We start from the raw sequence: 19497 nt of genomic DNA, 5'->3' as shown, positions 1-19497 counted from the left end.
GTTTTTTTCCATCTGAAACTCGGTCGCATTTACATAAAAAATTCATTCTTTTTTTTGTGTGTGTGTTTCCCAGATTTGAAATCTTTAACATGAGCAGGCTATAGCTTCATTTTTTAACTTTTAAACTTAGTACATTTAAAGCATTCCTGTTTTATAATATTCACTTTTAATGTTTTGAACAGGTACTGAAATACTGAAACAAACCTTTGTACTGCATTTGTAGCAGTGAAATGTATTGAAAGTGAACTGATCTTAATTGATCTTTTTTTTCTTTTTTTTTTCCTCAAACCATCAAAACTCAATTAGGGTTGGTCATGACCCAGATACGTTTAATCATTTCTGTTAATGCACATGTGATATTTTATGTTGGATTATTTTAACTTTTATTGGGCATTTTGTTGCAACATGAAGAATTATTATGTAATCAAATGGATTAAACGTGAGTTATTTTCTTTCAGCTGTAATAGTCAGAAAAGCTCAAAATTCAACTTTGTCAAGTCTTGAGAACTAAAAACTATAATACCGCTCCAACTTTACTCCAACTTTAATGGGGCAATGCATGTTAATAATTCAAACATATGCGATGGGAAACTGGAAGAATTCCACATCAACAGGACAATATTCTATATAACCTGGGCTTCACTTGTCTAAACTGTGAAGAAACAGCAAACTAAGATACAAGTCATTTATAGGAACTCTTAAAAGACAGGTTATAGTGGGATTATGTCAGCAGCAGAAAATACAGCTTTGCATTAGTCATTCTTCTCATTCCTTTGAAATCAGCTGCGCATAATTGGCAAACTTACTGATAAAACGTTATGGTACAATAAGTACAACTTCTTGTGATAAATTTTTTGGGGGTTTTCCTTTATAACATTGTTATTCTCTCGTGTCTTTTGTGTTGGCGGTTCTAAAACATTTTAATGTGACATTAAGTTATAATTCATAACTCTACCTTCAGTTCTTTCCGAAGAGTTTATGTTGCAGTAGGATAAGCCCACTTCCACAAATCTGCTGTTCAACAATTAATGTTAACTTGCAACACAGCCTCATATTTTTCTTGTTTTTGTAGTTTTATTTGGGGGGGGGGTACTGTATTTTGTCTTTTCTGTTTTGTGATGTGATTAAACTATGCTGATCCATACTAAATCAAAGTGCTGTTTTCACCCTGTCATGTTTATCAGTTTGATTAAAGATTAAAACAACCTCATGTTCATCAGCAGTTGTACATTGGCTGTTTCAGCATGTCTTTCATACTTTACTGGTGCCTACAGTCGGATCACTCCCTGCAGGACTGTGGTGACCACTCCTGCTATGTTAATCCTTCCGTCATCTCTCACTTCAAGTTCCAGCGTACCACCACGACTGGAGCACTGATAAGCTAAACAAATATAATGAGCTGAGTGTTAATAATGGAATACATACAGTCAGTGGCATTTGCCATCTACTAATTCATGCGGTGGTCAATGATTAATGAAACAGTTTAAGTATAAAATTGATGAGCTGTGGTTTAACTCTGCGGCACTGCTTAAATTACTTACCCAGCATTTTATTTTTTCCAAGTTTTTTGGACCAGTAGCTACCCAGGACAGTGTGGGCAGAGCCTGTAAAGACAGAGGAATGTTGTCTGTACCCCTGCTTTAAACAAGACAAACATTTAACTTCTTAATTGCAAGAGCTGGACATTAGAAATTGCTTTGTGTCTTGTATGTACAGCAGGAATGCCACACTTTGGTCCTTAAGGGCCACTGTCTTGCTGAATTAATTTTTCCCTGCTCCAGTGTACCTGATTCCAATCTAACAGCTTGATGTCAAGTTCTGCACATTAATTTACCCTTTAATTTGAGTCAGGTGTGTTGAAGCAGGGAAACATCTAAAACTTTCAGGACAGTGATTTTAGAGGTTTGAGATCCCTGCTGTACATTATGCACATGTGTATAACAACATTAGAGCAGAAAAATTGATTGTTGGATGTACTATTGTGACCTAAACTGCTATTTAAGAGACCATAATAACTGTAGCTAAAACTGTCATCTTACCAGTGACAGGATCCTCTGGGATGCCAGACCATGGACCAAAGTACCTGGAGTAGAAGTCGTATCCTGGCTGACAGTCTGGTGACCCTGTAGTCATTTTACAATGTTTAAAAAGGAAGCTAATTTGATTGATTTCCGTTTGGCCAAGTCTATATTGGACAAGCCTTGAAAGTACGATTTTTTTGTTTAATATTTCTGTGTTACTGAACAGCGTATTTCAATATGTGTTTACATACAACAGTCAGATAAAATACTTAACATTAAATACAGAGGGTTCAAGTTGCTATGATGCCACATGATTTATTTTTGTTAGAAATATGAAAGTGAAATTACAGCATGTAGTCTGGCTCAGATATACCATGAGGCTATCCTACAATATAAATCTGCTCTACCTGCTGTGTATAAACTGGGTTACCTTTGAGGGTGACAATTAGTCCTTTGACTCTTCCACTCGTTTCACTTTTCAGAAGAGTCAAGGGGTCCACTTTCAGACTGGCTAGCACTTCCCTAAATATGACACACATGCAGCACAGCCACATTTCAAGACTTCTTGATGACTGGATCAGTATGGTTAGTGGCTTGACTAGTGTACCTTCTCACATGGGCTTATTATCACAAGTATATTACAAGATTCAACAGCTGTTTAAAAACAATACAGTCCTTACCATAACATTATTTTAGCTATTTGGCAAGTTAAATTTCTGCCTGCATACTGTGTAACAATGACAGTATATAGTTACCTGTCACAGCTGTCACACAGTCGAATCAGAAGCTTTTTGGTAACAGAGTTCAGAAAAACCTCCTGAACTGGATGGTTTCCAACTGCAGCCTGTAATACACAAGTATATGCATTAACAGTTTAAACACATTACGTCATTATCCTGCGCAAACTGGTCATGCAGATGTTACTCATGATGTACTTACTTTAATAATTTCTCTGAACTCATGAGGATCCTTAGAGTAAGAAAAAAAGCCCATTGAGCAATATCATGTTAACTATTAGATACATTTAAATATTCAATTAGAATACTGTCTTTCTGCAGCAGATACAGTGGAGTATCTATATGACAACGTACTGTACCTCCTGGGTCGGTGGATTGAGAGGAAAGTCCATGACATATTCATTTCCCCTCTGAGTGACAGCCAGCTCTCCACTCCTGGTCTCAAACACCAGTTTCGAGTTTATGTTCTCTGATGGACATGGACAGCATGTATTGTCTAACACTCATACTCTATGTAATAAGCTTTATTGAATTAAATGTTTTCATCCATTTGGCTAAAATTATTTGACCTTCTTTGTCAGATGCAACATGCACAACACTTTGAAATTTTACAGTATGAGAACAACTTCAAAACAAATCTTTTATTTACAGTTTGTGATGTCTTGTGTGTCTTTATGTCAGAGGCATTAACTTAAAATACAGCCTGTTTATACTCACTATAAAGCAACTATCTTACTTTCATACTGGAACAGGACTGCTGCAGTGGCCAGGGTGGCATGACCACACAGATTCACTTCAGTTGTTGGTGTAAACCATCGAAGGCGAAACCTTGATCCTGTTTAATTACAGCAGACATTTTCATTCAGAAAAAAACTGATGATTTGGCTATAAGCAGATTTTGAGCCTCAAGTGTTTATTTTTAACTGGAAAAGTGACAAATGATGGCGCATTAAAAGAAGACTGAAAAATGGGGTGCAGAACAAAGTGTATCATGCCTTTTATTTCTGAGAACATATTAAATAAAGAGATTAAAACAGTTAGAAAAGATTCCCAAAAATATTTGCCAAGTTTAAATGGATGATGTTCCTATTTAGTTAGTTCACATTTTAGTGTCTGAAGATGAACGCTGCCATTTCCAGTTGGTAATTTTTCCTTCTTCTTTGTGACAAATTGTGAAAACAGCACACTGTGGTTGGGTTATTGAAGCAAGAATGCCTGCAAACATTCAGAAGACTGAAGCGATTTATACATGACTCTTACACCCTGTGAAACACCAACTATACCATGCATTGTTCTTTTCATTCCCAACTATGGAAGCTGCAGCTGTGCATTTATAACCTTTACTGCTGGACTGCTGAGGATGGGTCTTCTTTATTTCCTTGTTTCTTTTTTTGTTAGTTTGTTTTTTGTATTTGCATGTGTGTGAGTGTGCACGCGTGCGCGTGTGTGTGTGTGTTTGTTTTTCTTTTTCTTTTGGGGGGTTTCAGTGAGTGATTGTAACTCTCACTCTTGATGACAAGTCAAAATGACCTTTAGTAAACTTACAGGGGAAGTATCAGTACAGACCGCTCTAAACCATGTCTTTACTTATAAATCTACTATTATCTTTGTGTATTATGAACCATTTACTGAAGTAGTATTTCTCTGAATATTTTTTTTTCAACAAAGCAGTTGGAATTTTCAAACACATTTTTCCTGTAAAGTTATCCAAAACTACAGATGTGACCTGTGTTTTCTAGCTGATATGTAACTGACCAGTTAACTGAATGAGGTCCATGTCTGCTTAGAATATAAATGATATACTTTTACATAATCTCAATCAGATATTAAATTCACTTTAAAAGGTGGATTTTGAATTTCCATTTGCTTTGACACACACAATCCAAAATATGTCTTACTGCAGAATGCAATTAACATTTAAGGTCTTGATGCTTGAACCTCAATCTGTTTTTGCTGCTGCTGTTCCAGCCAACAAGACGTGGTTTTGTTTTTGTTACCTAGAAATGAATTGTTAGAAACTGCCTAAATCCATCTTTGAACGACACAGCCGCAATAACAGAAGACACAGGTTGATTTTTCTTATGTATCGCTAAACCGAAGCAAAAAGCTGTACCACGTGACAAATCTTAACTCGTATTTATGAATAAGTGGTGTAATGATGACAAAACTTAACACTACCAGTGGAGAAAGTGTCAAAGGAGTTGATCCTGGTGATGAAAGCCGTCTCTGACAGGTTCATCTCTGCGGCTATCTTCTGATACAAATCATCATCAAGCTCCTGTGGGATGAATATCAATGCACAGTGTGTTCTGGTTATAAATTATTTGTAGCATTATTTGTAGCGTGTGTTAAAGTGACTTCTACTGCGTAGGCTGCGTATTTAAAAACTAATTTTATCATGTGGAATTTACAAAATAGTAATTTCCCAGATTTGTGCAGTATAGTGATTGAGTGCTGAAGGAAATTAACATAAATCATTGGAGGTTCTACAAAATTCCACCATACAGTGTTTAAAAAAATTTCCCTTTGCAACTTCTTTGCAACTCCTCAGACAGGATCACATAACATAACACACTGGTCCAAAAGTTGGTACTCACGTGCATCAGAGGACACACAGCCGCGGGATTCCCTTTAAATGGTACATTGGTGAAGGCATCCAGCGTAAACACCGGGATTTCCATTTCAGTTGAGCTTGATACAAAGACGTTGTGAATCCAGCACCAGTCTGTGGGGAGAAGGTTTTCTTTTCTTTTTTTTTTCTTTTTTTTTTTTGCAACTGTCGCTGATGGACTTTAACCCTGTCTGCGTCAGTCTGCCCTCCACGTCACCTCCCCACTGCAAGGTTAGCAGACTGTGGGATTTCTGGCTCATTGAAGGGAGTCGGATCTTGAGCAGTTCCTTTGAAAGAGCCATTCATAAAGATTGACTCGTTCTTATTCTTTTTAGAATTCACTCAGGGGTAATTTGTTTAAATCACACACACATGTATATATATATATATATATATATATATATATATATATATATATATATATATATATATATATATATATATATATATATATATATATATATATATATATATATATATATATATATTTCTAATGCAGACCTTTATGCAGGTAGCCTTTTGCAAAACTTTGTGCAATGTTGTAGATCAATGGCATGTATTGAGTGTGCACTTAAAAGGACAAATGGGACCCATGGTTATCGAAGAAATGGTTAAAATGATGGGTATCCAAACATAATGTGTAATTAGATTGTTGTTACAAAGTAAGTCAGAGTAGTCATTTATTTTTTTTCTAAATAGGCCAGGAATCTGTTAATTTTTATTTACAAAGTGAATTTAAAGGGTTTATTACTAATGCATTCTTGTACAGAAGGATTTTGAGATACTGTAATAAAGTAATTCAAATTTATTCTTACTGAAAGAAAAAAAATCCTCTTTAAAATGATTTTAAATACAATACAATATCATAGGCCCTCTAATATTGGATTTCCATTTCAATAATTTAATAAACTAGACCAGCAAACAATCAAAACAAAACAAAAACATTGTTCAGGTCTCGGAACAACATACCTGAATGTGTTTGACGGTGTTGTTTAGGGCTGGTTGATAAGACAAAATTTGGTCTCAATTCGATACCAAGTGAATCCAGGGCAAGTATCATTGATGCCAATACTATTTGCCTAAATATTTTACCCAATAAAACTTGTAAAAAGAATTCCATTTAAAAAATGTCTTTCTTAAACTGAATAAGAGAACTGAGAGATTTATTGTTTATTTGTAAATTATATTAAAAAAATAAAGTGATAAATTAACTTTTATTCTCTTTTATCACATACAGTAAAAGAAAAATGAAGTCAACAGTGCAAATTAGCTGAACAAAAGTTAAACCAATTGGTTTGCTCAGATTCACATTCTTTACTATTATTATTTATTTATTTTATTTATTTTTTTAATCCAAAACCCTCTTAAAAAAAAAAAAAAAAAAAAATGTGGATCTTATCACGCTATGGTATCAAACGACACTGACACCAGCCTTGATATCGATGTTATCGATATTTGGATCGATTCGCCAGCCTTAGTGTCACCTGAAGCTCGGGGTAGGAGCAGGAGTAGGAGACCGGGGGCAGTAGCTGCGTGTAAGAAAAATATCTTTCTTTGTATGCTCTTATCTGAGTACCTTATTATTTACCTTCGGGTATATATATTTATTAATATCAAACTGCTCGACCGTTAGCTTATAAACTAGTTTGGCTAGCTCGTTTGACCACTGTCATCGTCCTACTGTTAGCTTTAGCTGCTAGCCTGCTAGCAGCTAATGCTGGAAAGCCAACAGTTTTACGTCAGGTCGACAGCACCCTAGCTAGCATAGGTGCTAACCAACCCTGGGACAAGACAAGTAATATAGTTATTTGGCGTAAGTAATATCATGTCCTTTAACCATCTGCTTTTAGGGAGACCTGCGTGTCCTATGAATGAGTTTAAAGACTGTTAGGATTTCGAGCAAACCTCACCTCTCCGACCCACAACTACAAGGACGAAGTTTTACATGTTAGCTTAACTGATCAGCTCTTAAATTTTATTTAGCACAGATATATAAAAGTTAAAAGGATGCATTTTTAAAGGATACGTGTTGGTTATTTACCCCCCTATGAGCTATAAATTAATGATCTAACATACGTCTTGTTTTAGGGCAGATATTTTTGTTATGACTCGATAAATCTTACGTTTCACACCCCGAGAGACTAAACGTAATGATATTTAATAATATTAAAAAAAAAAAAAAAAGAAAAGAAAAGAAAAAAGAGCTATATACAAGAAGGTCAAACAATACTAAAGCTTTTGTCTTTTTTGACGACGGTTTGTCCATACCACACAGCTATTGACCAGGAAAGCTTTGATCCTTGAGTGAACAAAGACAGAACGAAGGGGACCCCCATATAATAACCCTGGTATGAAGGTCAATGGGTATTGAAGTGAAAACTGTTGGACAAAGTTAAAATGATAATCCTTAATATTTTGCTGTTTCTTATCTTTTCTGTTGCAGTGAGGATGTCTTTGAACGATGAGGGTTATGTGGTCCGGATCAGAGGGCTTCCCTGGTCCTGCACGCAGGAGGAGGTGGCCAGTTTCTTCTCTGGTGTGAACACACACAGACACATCCCATTTAGTCAAGACTACAAAATCAGCTTCTGGTTTTGACTTATCATGTTAGATTAGTTCATGATTACTCTTAATTTTTGTATGTGTTTAAAACAGTCTTAAGAGTTGTTTCTTTTGCAATATAAAACTGAACAGCATCATTTAGATAAGATAAGATACAGTCGTCCTCAAATTTATTCACACTCTTTCATTAAATAAAAAGCTGAATTTACAACAGTCACTCAAATAACTGGAGACTAAGAAAAGGAACAATAATTAAAAAATTGCTGAATTATAATTTAGTGATATAGGGCACTGTTTTTTTTTTTCTCATTTAATTAAATTGAAGGAAAAAAACAACAACAAAAAAAAAGACACAAAACCGGTCCTGGACAAATTAGAGCACTTTTCTGATTAACAGTGGAACAAAATACCTTTCCACAGGTGCAGAAGTCTGATTGAGAGGAACAGAAAACAATTTACTATAGTGGAAACATCAAAGGATTGTTTAACAAAAAATTATTTTATGCGGGATGTACCATGTATTATTTGTTTCATATTTGTTTGCTTTAAAACAAAAACTTACTTTAGTCCATTTCAACTTATTTCACAGGCAGCTGTTTTATTTTCCTTCTTTGAAGACACTACAGAACTTTTGCCATTTTCCTGTCGGCTAATCTGGCATCGATCTTGCTTTCTACCTGGCCTGTTAGCTTTGTCCAATCAGCAAAAGACAATCTTACGATGACTCTTGTTTTGTCCCTTTCTCTCTTTTAATATTCTCGCATTTCTTTGCTGAATCAGAGACAGCAAATTTGCGGCTCTAGAAATGCACATAATAGATTTCTCTGTGTCATCAAACAAGTCGAGGATGCAAAGTTTTACAGTAAAAAAGTTACATAATGTGTCTTTAAAGGGAGGGTATGAATACATTTGAGGATGACTGTGGAAGATTTTGTAATTTCACTCGTTACAGGCCTTTGAGAAATCACTATTACGCTTTATCCACTGTAAGAACAACTTTGTAATCCAGTTAACCTGACTAAAATTAGATTACAGTGAGTCCACATTATTTTAAAGCATGCATTATTAATGAACAGCACAAATGTCATTTATGTACAGATTGTGACATCGTGGGAAAAGTAAATGGAGTGTGTTTCACCTACTCTAAAGAAGGTCGTCCCAGTGGTGAGGCATTTATTGAATTGAAAACAGCAGAGGATTTCAAGAGTGCTCTCTCCAAGGACCGTAAATATATGGGGCACAGATACATAGAGGGTAAGCATTTCATACAGTTACAAGAGAGTGACAGACATCAGACTTCTCGAGTAGTAATCTCTGACTATGTACTGTTTGTTTTTTTAATTATGCTGGGGGGGGGGGTTTGCGACATTTGTTTACACTCAAAGTGGAAACTATTCTGTCAGCCCTATCAGGCCCTGCAGAGGCAAAAATACTGCTTTATATTTTCCAGGTTTTATATATTGTGTCCCTCTTAAAATAGTGGCTTAAGTATTTTTTTCAAGACTTCCTAAAAGCACAAAAGACTTATTTCTTGTTCCATGTTTTCATAAAAACGTGAAAAAACTTACTTAGGCCATTGCATTTAGAGGGAGATATGTAAGTTTTGTGTGCAGGTTGTAATAAATCCATCTAATAAAGGAAAAAGACTTTGTGTTTAATTATTCTTTTAACTGTCTGATGTTTGTCTGTGTTCGTGTTTCTGAATCAGTGTTCAAGTCAAACCGTAGTGAGATGGACTGGGTGCTGAAACGTAGTGGTCCTGCTGATTATGACAGCTGCAGTGGCTGTATGCTGAGGTTAAGAGGACTGCCCTTTGGCTGCAGCAAGGAGGAGATTGTCCAGTTCTTTTCAGGTACATGTGCATGAAAACATTGTTTTTTCTATTTACTATATGTATTCATAGTACATTTTACTACTAGAACAGTGTTGTAAATTTTTGTTTAGTTAAATGTTGTGGATAGTCTAACATTGCTGCTATGAAAGCAAGACAGATGTGAAAAAGTCAATCAAAGCATATTTAATTCATAACATGGTTAGTATTTATTAAAACCCTATTTTTGATACATTCTTGAACTTTAAAACATGTGATTTAGTTTAATTAAAAGGCAGAGAAATGGCAAAAAAAAAAAAAATCTGCTGAGAAGCCCATTATCATTTTCCATTGTTCTGAGAACAATTAGTCCTGATATATCTTCAGTCTTCATGTATAAAATTCTGATTAGTATTATTTTTGTTGTCTCAAAGGTCACATCATGTCTCTGTGAAACTAGAACAGTAAATTATTATTGGTTCGATCTTTCTAGCATATTGGGAAATATTCCCTTGATTAGATAGCTTTTCTTTTGAAAATGGTAATACAAAATTATTTATTTGAAGACATTCTGTGTTATCATGGATGTTACAAATATCTATTTGTTTTTGTTGTATAGTCAGTGTGCTTGTTAAATTTGTTGTCGTTAAAAGTGTTAGTATGACTTAGTTGTGCAAGTGTAATGTTAAGTTATTATTTAGCACACTTGTATGACCTACATACCATGTCCTGTAAAAAGGGTTTTAATGATAGGATGAGTTGGGCTGGTTTGGCTTAGAGTAGACAGTCCCATAAAACTGATCTGGAGTCAGTGTTATATAATAACCTGCAACTGTAATTAGGATAACCGACACTAAATAAATCAATACATATGGAGGGTGATCAGTCAGTGCTGATTTAAAAGTAAGCAAGTGAAAGAGCGAAAAATGATATGGCAACTTTATGTATCAGAGAAGAAAAAATGCTTTAAATTTAATATGAATGCTTAAGTACAGACTCCAGGACAGCACTGCCTTTTCTCATTGCCTTGATCAATTACGTTTTAGTCCTATCACTATCTCCAATTAGTGAAATCTCACAAAGTACTTCAACCACTGTTTATTGGTTGTAATGACGTATATTAATCCTGAAAGCTCCACTGATGCAGTGGGTATTTTTCCATCTATCCTATCAGTCTACCTACCGACCTATGTATTTGTGTGCTTGGGTTGAAGGGTTGAGAATCGTGCCAAATGGGATAACTCTGCCAGTGGACTACCAGGGGAGGAGCACAGGGGAAGCCTTCGTGCAGTTTGCCTCAAAGGAGATAGCAGAAAAGGCTCTGGGGAAACACAAGGAAAGAATAGGGCACAGGTGGGACAGATGGGTGATGGACGGGCTGGACTGGGTTGGACTTCCATTGTAGTTTTAATGGGGGATCGTATTAGAATTATGGTATTAATGGGATGGGTTCTCATGGATTGAATGATAATTATGGGTTGGTATGATGAATATTTTGTGTTAAACGATGGAAACATTGTAAATTAATTGGTGGGTCATGTAATACTTAATGGGATTTTTGTCAAACATTGGGATACAAGGGTATATATTCTTTCTAAGTGGAAGTTAGTATAATTATTCTATGACCAAAAGTTTTAAGGTGGACTTTAAAATAGCAACATATGGTTAAATTAGATAGGTACATCCTTTTATATTCTGAAATTTCATTTATTGTATATAGATTACAGCGGCAGAGGGGATTAAGTATAGAATTCTTGCAGCCTCCACCATCAAATGATTTTTGTGATGTTAAATCAGTAAAACGGTAACATTAAATTGCCCTGTAAGAATTCCCTTAACTGTAAACAGCGGTGAGGTTGTAGAAATCCTTTAGTACAGCCTTAAACCCAGCTAATAATGACATATGTTGAGATTGTTCAGTCATTCATAGTACTATCTAGAATACTTTTTTGTGTGTTTATCTTTTCTTTGTGTAAATCATATTTGTGCCTGTAACCAGAGTGTCTTCTACACATTAACCCTCTCCTCTTACACCCTTTTGATCCTGCGGGCCTCTCATGTTGCAGGTACATAGAGATCTTTAAGAGCAGTCGTAATGAGATCAGAGCATACTATGAGGTTCCACGACGGGGGATGGGAGGCCAGAGACCAGGGCCCTATGATAGGCCCATGATGTCAGGCCCAAGAGGAGGGTTCTTTGGCCTCGGGCCTGGCCGTGGCCGTGGTGGGGCTCTGATAGACAACATGAGAAGTGGAGGAGGCTATGGAGGAGGTATGCAGATATTTGCATTTCAACACAATGTCCAAAAACAGGCACACATCAGTTACCATCAACCAGACAAATTAAACCTATTCTCCATTTCAGTCATCTCACTGCTCTATCAGAGTTTCTGTTGGTTCTTTAAAGAAAGCCTGACGTTGTTGGTGATTAATGTGTACCACATTACTCATTTGCTCTATGTGCAGGTTACAGTGGATTTGATAACTACAACGGTTTCAGCAACTACTGTTTTGGCAATGGGATGTTTGATGACCGAGTGAGAGGAGAAAGGGGCGGAAGAGGTAAAGTATAAGTATTATTTACCCTCCATTTTGGATCAACTTTTTAATATTGAATAATTTTTATATGTAAAAGCAAAGTAGGGGTTTTGTGCCCCTCACACCCGTCCTTGTGGTTTGTATGAAGATTTTTCACTTTGATATAAAATATATGAAAAAAAAATACAGCATTGCCTTTAGTTTTGTTTCTTCTGAAAAGGTTTTGTTTGATTCAGTAAATTGTTTCTTCCATTCAGGAATGGGAGGCCATGGCTATAGCGGGCAAGCTGATGGTTCTGGTTTTCACAGTGGACATTTTGTCCATATGAGAGGTTTACCTTTCCGTGCTACAGAGGGAGACGTTGCAAAAGTAAGAACACATTAAGTTCATTTGAGAATTGTTCTAGAGAATTCTCAGCTGTGGCATCCTGTGCAGGGGATCAGATAATTCTTTAATTTGATTTTTATATGTTACTGTGGTCTACAACATGAAGTGTTGTTTGTTATATCTCAGTCTTTAAGGACAAATTTGAACTGTTCATTGTTTTTTTTTGTTTGTTTTTTTTTGCTTATGGAGTTTTAATTGTAGCAGTATGTTTAGAAGCTGTTGATATGATCAGAATTAATAGAATAATACAGAAATGTGGTCTCCATGTTAAAAAAAAAAAAAACGATTAGTATTATTATTGTAGTGTGTGTTCCTTGTCCACATTGGAGTACATCTTGCCTACAGTATCACATTTAAACTAATTATTACTTACGGTGTAAGTTCTGGTAATATGTCATGAACTGTGCTTGGTGAGAAAGAGCGGTGTACCAGTCTTATGCATATTAACAGTGATGATGTTAAGTTATGCTTTTGTATCCAATCATATTAGGTATTCAAATACTTAGTGGATGACGATGAATATTCTTATTACATGTCTGTGCTGTGCATTACCCACAAGACCACTTCTTTCAAAATGAGTCACATCTAGACATGCCACTTGAGAAAGAAAAAGACAATGAGACATAGGAGTAAACATTTGCATTTCAATAGGCCTTTGCACCGTCTTCGGTGCTCGGGCCTTATTATTGTTAGCCTAGTCAAAACTGCCCTTTTAATGCATGTGAATGTTTGTTCTGCTTCAATATATTAATATTTTAGTACTCAACAGACTAAACGCATCCTGATAATGCAGTTGGGGATTGAGTAGATGTATGCACAGAACTAGACCTTAAAGGATCCTGCACAATCTACAAACGTCAATGTTTCAGCATATTTTTTTTGAAAAAAACAAATTCATCATACAGCTGCTTCAATACACATCTTTTCTGTTTCTTTTATCAGATAATCAATTCAGAAATTGTAATTTTAAAGTGGCCTCAAGATTTACGGTCAACTTGTGGTCATGCAAAGCATTTTTCCACTTTCCCTGAGTCACAGAATCCTGATTTTTGTATTTGTGTCACGATCTGAAAGAATCCCCTTGGAGACATCTTTGTAGTTTAATATGACAGTCCTTGCTATCCTGATCTCTCATGGAGAAAGTTTGAAGTTGCAAAATGTCTTGAATGCACACTGTGACAAATTGTAGGATGTACTTTGGTGAATAACTCCATCCTCCTCCTGCGCATGTATACTGAGACAAGTATAGTGTTAAAAATGCCAGCTTGAGACATAATCACTTCAATCAGTGTAGTTGTTAGATACTTTGTAGATCTAAGTAGATTAACATTTCTATACTTTTAAAATGAAGATTTATGTTGCCTATGAAAATGTAATACCAAAAAAAAAAAAAAAAAATCTAATTCAATGATAATCACCCTCCCTGGAAATATATTTCCTGGTTTTCATTGTATCAGGTTCATACTTTCTGTGGGACCATATGAAAGACTACATTATAAACTTTGATCTGTGACGTCCCCTTCTTCTTCATTTTCTCCCTCTCCAGTTCTTCTCTCCTTTGAATCCTTTGCGGGTCCATATTGATGTGGCATCTAATGGAAAGTCAACTGGAGAGGCAGATGTAGAGTTTCGTTCTCACGAAGATGCTGTTGCAGCCATGTCCAAAGACAAAAATCACATGCGTAAGTCCCACTTTGTCTTTTGTTTGATCTATATTATTGCATTTGCTCAAGTGATGTGTTTCTAACCTAGCAGCCTGCATGAGGCAGAGCTAAATGTTGATTGACAGTAGAGACATCAACATTTACATACTATCACAAACTACAAAGCTTAACAAAGTGGCTTCCTGGCGGTGTATTTGCAAATTGTGAATATGAACTTGTTCAGATGATGAGGTCCTGCAACCATCACAGACTACATTTTACAGCACTACACTGACTTCACACTACGTTACCCATCATGCATTGCACACTTTAGCCTAACAAATTGGCAGTGTTCCTCAGTCGTGCTCGAAAATGGCAAGTGAAGTGAAAGAAGAGATGTTGCAGATGCAGTGTGGGCATCACATGCTTAGTGTGTTTGATTACTTAAGGAAATATAACATGCTGTCAGGTTCTGTCAGTAAAAATCTAACATTTCTATGCAAGTTATTGCCCACTTGCAAAGAAAAACACAAATTAGAAAGTCAGCCTTATCGACTTCCAATTTGAAATGACGCGTGGAGTTGAAGCACCCTTTGACCTCAAATGGCCCAGATCACACTTCTTGCAGCCTTCAAGGGTGTGACTTCTCAGAAACAGGTAGACCAATAAATTATGGTTGCATTTAGAGCCAGGCGATATGACGATGTATTTCATTTGAAACAATAGAAAATTTCTATCGTTTCAAACTAAATATATCGTTATAGAAAATTTCTATCGTTTCAAATGGGGCTCTATTGTTTTCGCCATGATAAGGCTCTTTACGGCAGTATTTTGTCATGGTACAGCATGCACACTGCAATATATAAACAAAAATGGAGAAAGACAGTAGCAGATGTGTTTAAGAAGCATGGTAACTCACTAAAAGATGAACAGCCAGCCCAAACTGATGAGCTTGGACATAAAGGAGGGGAAATTTCTGTCGTATGGATGCAGTTTGGCTAATAAAAGACCAATGTGGAACCGACAGACTAGCTCACAGTCCCAACAACGAACTACAACTCATTTTATCACCTTCGCAAGTATCGGGGCAAAGAATAGAGTCAACAAGCAAAAGCTGCTAAAGCAGCGTCAAGTGGTGGCAAAAGCGCTCATAAAAACTCCAGACGCGAACGCTGCAACAGGCATTAACCCATGAAATGTCATGCACCACTCTGCCAAGCACATCTGACAAATAACTGAAGACTGACACATAATTACACAAAAAATTTGTATCGTTATGAATGTCGTTATGGAGATATAAAATGAGCTATATCTGGATATGAGATTTTAGTCATATTGCCCAGCCCTAGTTACATTACTGGAGATTTACAGTCTGAGTAAGATTGAAACACCTTCCTTCATAAGACCAGTATGTACCCTGAAGAAGGCAGATAAAAAGACTGTTAAAGAATTCACAAAGGGCACGTTCACACTGCTGCTGTTTGGTCCCATGTAAACACAGCCCAGTCCGCTTCCAGGGATAATACGATGAAGCCCAGACTTCTGACAACCTGAAGAGAAGATGCAGGGCTTCATCCTTTTACAAGGTCAACTGTATCCCATCTAGTATGAAAAAAATCTGAGTTGGACACCTACCAGGGTGCCATTGGTGACTTTACTGTATACAAGCTCCTACACTGTTTTGTTAGATACAGCACAACAATCCCTCCAAGTGCTCCTGTACAGAGGCTCTTCAGCACTGGTGGCTGAATATTTAAGTCCTGGAGGAGCAGACTGGGAGATGTTAACAAAAACAGTATTCTGGACTTTACTGAAAACAATAGGTCTATTCTGTAGATTTAATGGTAAACAAAGAGAGTATTTTTGCGTTTGAAGGCAGATGCAAAAGCAGCATTGGATATCAAGAGAAATGCAGGTTCTTCCCTCTGAATGTTATTTTTCCCTCTCTCCACAGAGCATCGCTACATTGAGCTGTTTCTTAACTCAACAGCCAGTGGAGCTGCTGAAATGAGTGAGTACCCATCAGGCAATCACAATTCCATTAAATTTACCACAGTAATTTGATTTTGGTCCTTTAAAAATTGTTATTCATCTCAAGCAAATGTCTTTATTCAAAATTCTTTTAGGCCGTGGTGGAGGTGGTTACTATGGTAACTCAGGAGGCGGAGGCTCAAGAAGCAGTGGCCTACGAGGTGCATACTGATGATGTCACCATATTTTTTTCAATCCATCCTGGCGTCTGTCTGCATCTCTTCAGGCCACATTTAAACAAGTTGCATCTCTAAGCAGGAAAGCTGACAGCTTACTTTGCGTAGCATTGTAAAATAACCCCGCTATATTAGGCCAAAATGCTATTTTCATACATCACCTAAAAGGACGTAAAGAACAAAACAGCTTCTACTTCTTAAAATCTTGGAGCTGTTTTAGATGCTGAATGTATTAGAGATTAAACATTACTGGACTTTTTTTTTCAGGACGATTGGATACTGTCATGGGATTTTTTCAAAATGACAAAAAAGACATGCTGTTCTACAGTATACTATGTGATTCGATTGAGATATTTAGAATGGCAATGTCAGGGTTTTATTTTTCTTTAATTGGACACATTTTATACGGTTGTATTGCAGGAGGTAGACAGAACTTCATTTCACAGATATATAGTTGACATTCGTTTAATACCCTAAAATCCTATAGATTTTATGGCCCTGCAATGTTGGTACCTTTTTCTTGATATGTTTTGGAATAGTCAGGTTTTAAATTGACATCAGCTCAGCTTTCCTGTTTTGAAAGGGTTTTTTAAATGTGAGCCAGTGTTTTTTATGAATGTTTTCACAGCTCATTACAGAATTTAAACTGCAAGTCTAATATTTTCCACTCAAGTGGAAGTAAAACGATCTATATTTGAGCTGTAAAATAGCTTATGCAGCTGTTGTACATTTTGCCTAATAAATTTTATATTTAATTGTCTTCCTGACTAAAGTTGTTTGATTGTGTGATGGTATCATTGTAACAAAACATTGAGTTAAACAGATCAAGAAAAAGGTTAACTTAATTGATTTAAGAGGAACAAAATGTAGCAAACCAGTTTTTCTTAATGAATAGCTGTAATTTCATTCACCAACATAAAAGACAATAGGATTTACTATTGTGCAACTTAATTTTAATAGATGTACTGCTGAATCAAGGCAACAGGCTCTTGGCAGTCAATTTAACTGAACAGAAATGTTAGGTTAAGGAAGCTAAACCTTAAACAAAATTATATACAATGTGTAGTTTTATCAACGCTGTACAAATCCCACTGTAAACTGGAAGATTTACAAGATAAACAAAATAAAGACCAACCTGGGTTCAGTTCAGAAACCATATTGGAACAGACATTTCCAGTTCTGAAAAAGGCTGTAAACGTTGTGCAAAAAATTTTATATACAGTATACTGTAACTTGTTTGTACCTATCACTCAATGTTGTCTTGTCAGCATAGAATAAAAAAGTTTCATTTTGAACTTTCCCTCAGGAATGGAGCAGCAATAAAAGAGTATTCTATAAACTCTTAACACAGCTTCAGGTTGACATTTAAAGTTCATACAAGGTCCCTGAACTTGTCAAAATACACGTTGATATGATTGAAATAAAAAATTAATTATATTTGACAAATGATTGGCAAACGTATCAAACATAATTTGTGGAAAATTTGTCGAGGTGTCTTAAAACTCAAGCCTTATCGTAAAAACCACCAGTCAATGAAGTGCTCATACACATCATCAGTGGATTGTCAACAAGAGCCATCCGTATGGATGTTGGCTGGATGTGTTTCTTCCTTGGTCCTTTGAGCAGCATCCACTACATTAGTGTGTCAGTGAAATGTGCCTTTATTCTCAATTAATTGACTAGTGTTGTTATAAACCTATGCTCATTTGGCACACCATGTTAGTTCCTCACAGCCCTGTATGGAAGTTGTCAGCAATTCTTAGGCTGTTCTAAATGTCCTAGAGTTAGTCTGAAGAAAGTGGCATGGTCAGTACTGATGTTACACAATGGAATTAAAAGAATGAGCCTGGTGCTTTTTATTGCACACTTCTGATCAGCCAGAAAAGTCATTTTGTCCAATCACTTTGTGATTATAGCATGCATTCAATAAGCTTATGCAATATTAGCATAATTTTTTTTTTATCTGGAATTGCATTGCTCATGATGATCATGATAAACTCTTAATCCCAGGTCACAATGTTTCAAAGTTGTGTTTTTTTTATTTTTATAAAGCCAGGCAGCACAAATAAACTTAATGATTTCCACTAATATCTGGATAATTTGTCTGTTACCTGCTGATTTGGCCTTGTGTTAGTTCCTGTGTAAACAATGCTTTTATTATTATATTTGTTAATTTTAATTAAAAGGAACACGAAAACTAATAAGCCAAGTGATGGGAACAATGCAGCTTCCTGCATGAAATATAATCTTGTGTCTGGCTGTAGAGCAAATGTTCATAATTTGTCACATGTATTAAGATGACATGGGGTTGAGAACTGAAAAACCCCTTTGTATGTAGCAGAGGCAGCGCGCCATCCTTTTCACCTCAACTCTCAATATCCTAAATATTAAACAGCAGCTCAGCTTTTCACTGAGACTTTCAGCCAGTCAAACTGTACTGCATGCGACCCTCTTTTTCCTGTCAATAGTTTGAACTGCATATTTACAACAGAAAACTGATGGAAGTCATGATTGCTGATATCAAGGTAAGAATTTTGGAATATTTTAGACCATATTAAAGCAAACTTAACTGTGTCCTCCTTTCCACTTGATTTCAAGACAATGCCTTTTGAACTCCCTAAAAGCAGCTGCAGGAGAAAGACCAGTAAACCAATGCAGGTGAGGGGCTTTTCAAACAAGAATAACATGAAGCTTGTGCACATGGTCCCCCTTTAGCAGCAAATACTGTTCATACAAGTTGGAGCGTGGATCCTGCTGACAGTTCAGAACCAGGCAAGTCTAATTTGAGATTGTTTTTACGTTGTCCTGGCAGTGTCGCAGGGCATTCTCACGTTGGATTGGAGGAGCATCTCTGGAGTAGGAGAGCATGGCAGGTGTCACAGACTCTAACTGGTTTGGGAGATGCTGGCAGAGGAAGCTCATTGTCAGAGCAGCTGTTGCAGAAAATCTCCCCACAGTTCCTGCAGTGATGCTGTGGACA

General features: G+C 36.3%; 3 protein-coding genes across 3 annotated transcripts in view; 1 reads left to right on the top strand and 2 right to left on the bottom strand.

Moving 5' to 3' along the window:
• Positions 1 to 1256: 1256 nt before the first annotated feature.
• LOC306759418 (phenazine biosynthesis-like domain-containing protein 1) lies at positions 1257 to 5439 on the bottom strand (the record flags this gene model as incomplete). Its single annotated transcript, XM_079245069.1, has 10 exons — positions 1257 to 1381; positions 1542 to 1604; positions 2040 to 2123; positions 2452 to 2543; positions 2777 to 2865; positions 2961 to 2990; positions 3118 to 3227; positions 3495 to 3593; positions 4937 to 5036; positions 5356 to 5439. 10 exons carry the CDS (start codon positions 5437 to 5439, stop codon positions 1269 to 1271), a joined length of 864 nt encoding a protein of 287 aa, XP_079101195.1. The 3' UTR covers positions 1257 to 1268.
• Positions 5440 to 6861: 1422 nt separating this feature from the next.
• On the top strand, positions 6862 to 17277 carry hnrnph3 (heterogeneous nuclear ribonucleoprotein H3 (2H9)). The gene is made up of 12 exons (XM_079240697.1): positions 6862 to 6904; positions 7645 to 7717; positions 7813 to 7905; positions 9030 to 9185; positions 9640 to 9783; positions 10956 to 11094; positions 11808 to 12013; positions 12208 to 12303; positions 12537 to 12649; positions 14214 to 14349; positions 16265 to 16321; positions 16437 to 17277. Exons 3-12 carry the CDS (start codon positions 7818 to 7820, stop codon positions 16511 to 16513), a joined length of 1212 nt encoding a protein of 403 aa, XP_079096823.1. The 5' UTR covers positions 6862 to 6904; positions 7645 to 7717; positions 7813 to 7817; the 3' UTR covers positions 16514 to 17277.
• Positions 17278 to 18231: 954 nt separating this feature from the next.
• Positions 18232 to 19497, bottom strand: part of rufy2 (RUN and FYVE domain containing 2) — a 15345-nt gene continuing 14079 nt past the window's right edge. Inside the window, exon 19 of the mRNA XM_079240680.1 lies at positions 18232 to 19488. Within this exon, the coding sequence (XP_079096806.1) occupies positions 19345 to 19488 (144 nt within the window). The 3' untranslated portion in view covers positions 18232 to 19344. The remainder of the gene's footprint in view (positions 19489 to 19497) is intronic.

This window comes from Telmatherina bonti (genome assembly GCF_933228915.1).
Source record: "Telmatherina bonti genome assembly, chromosome: 1".
Taxonomy (NCBI): domain Eukaryota; kingdom Metazoa; phylum Chordata; class Actinopteri; order Atheriniformes; family Telmatherinidae; genus Telmatherina; species Telmatherina bonti.
This window is presented reverse-complemented; position numbering and strand designations above follow the sequence as displayed.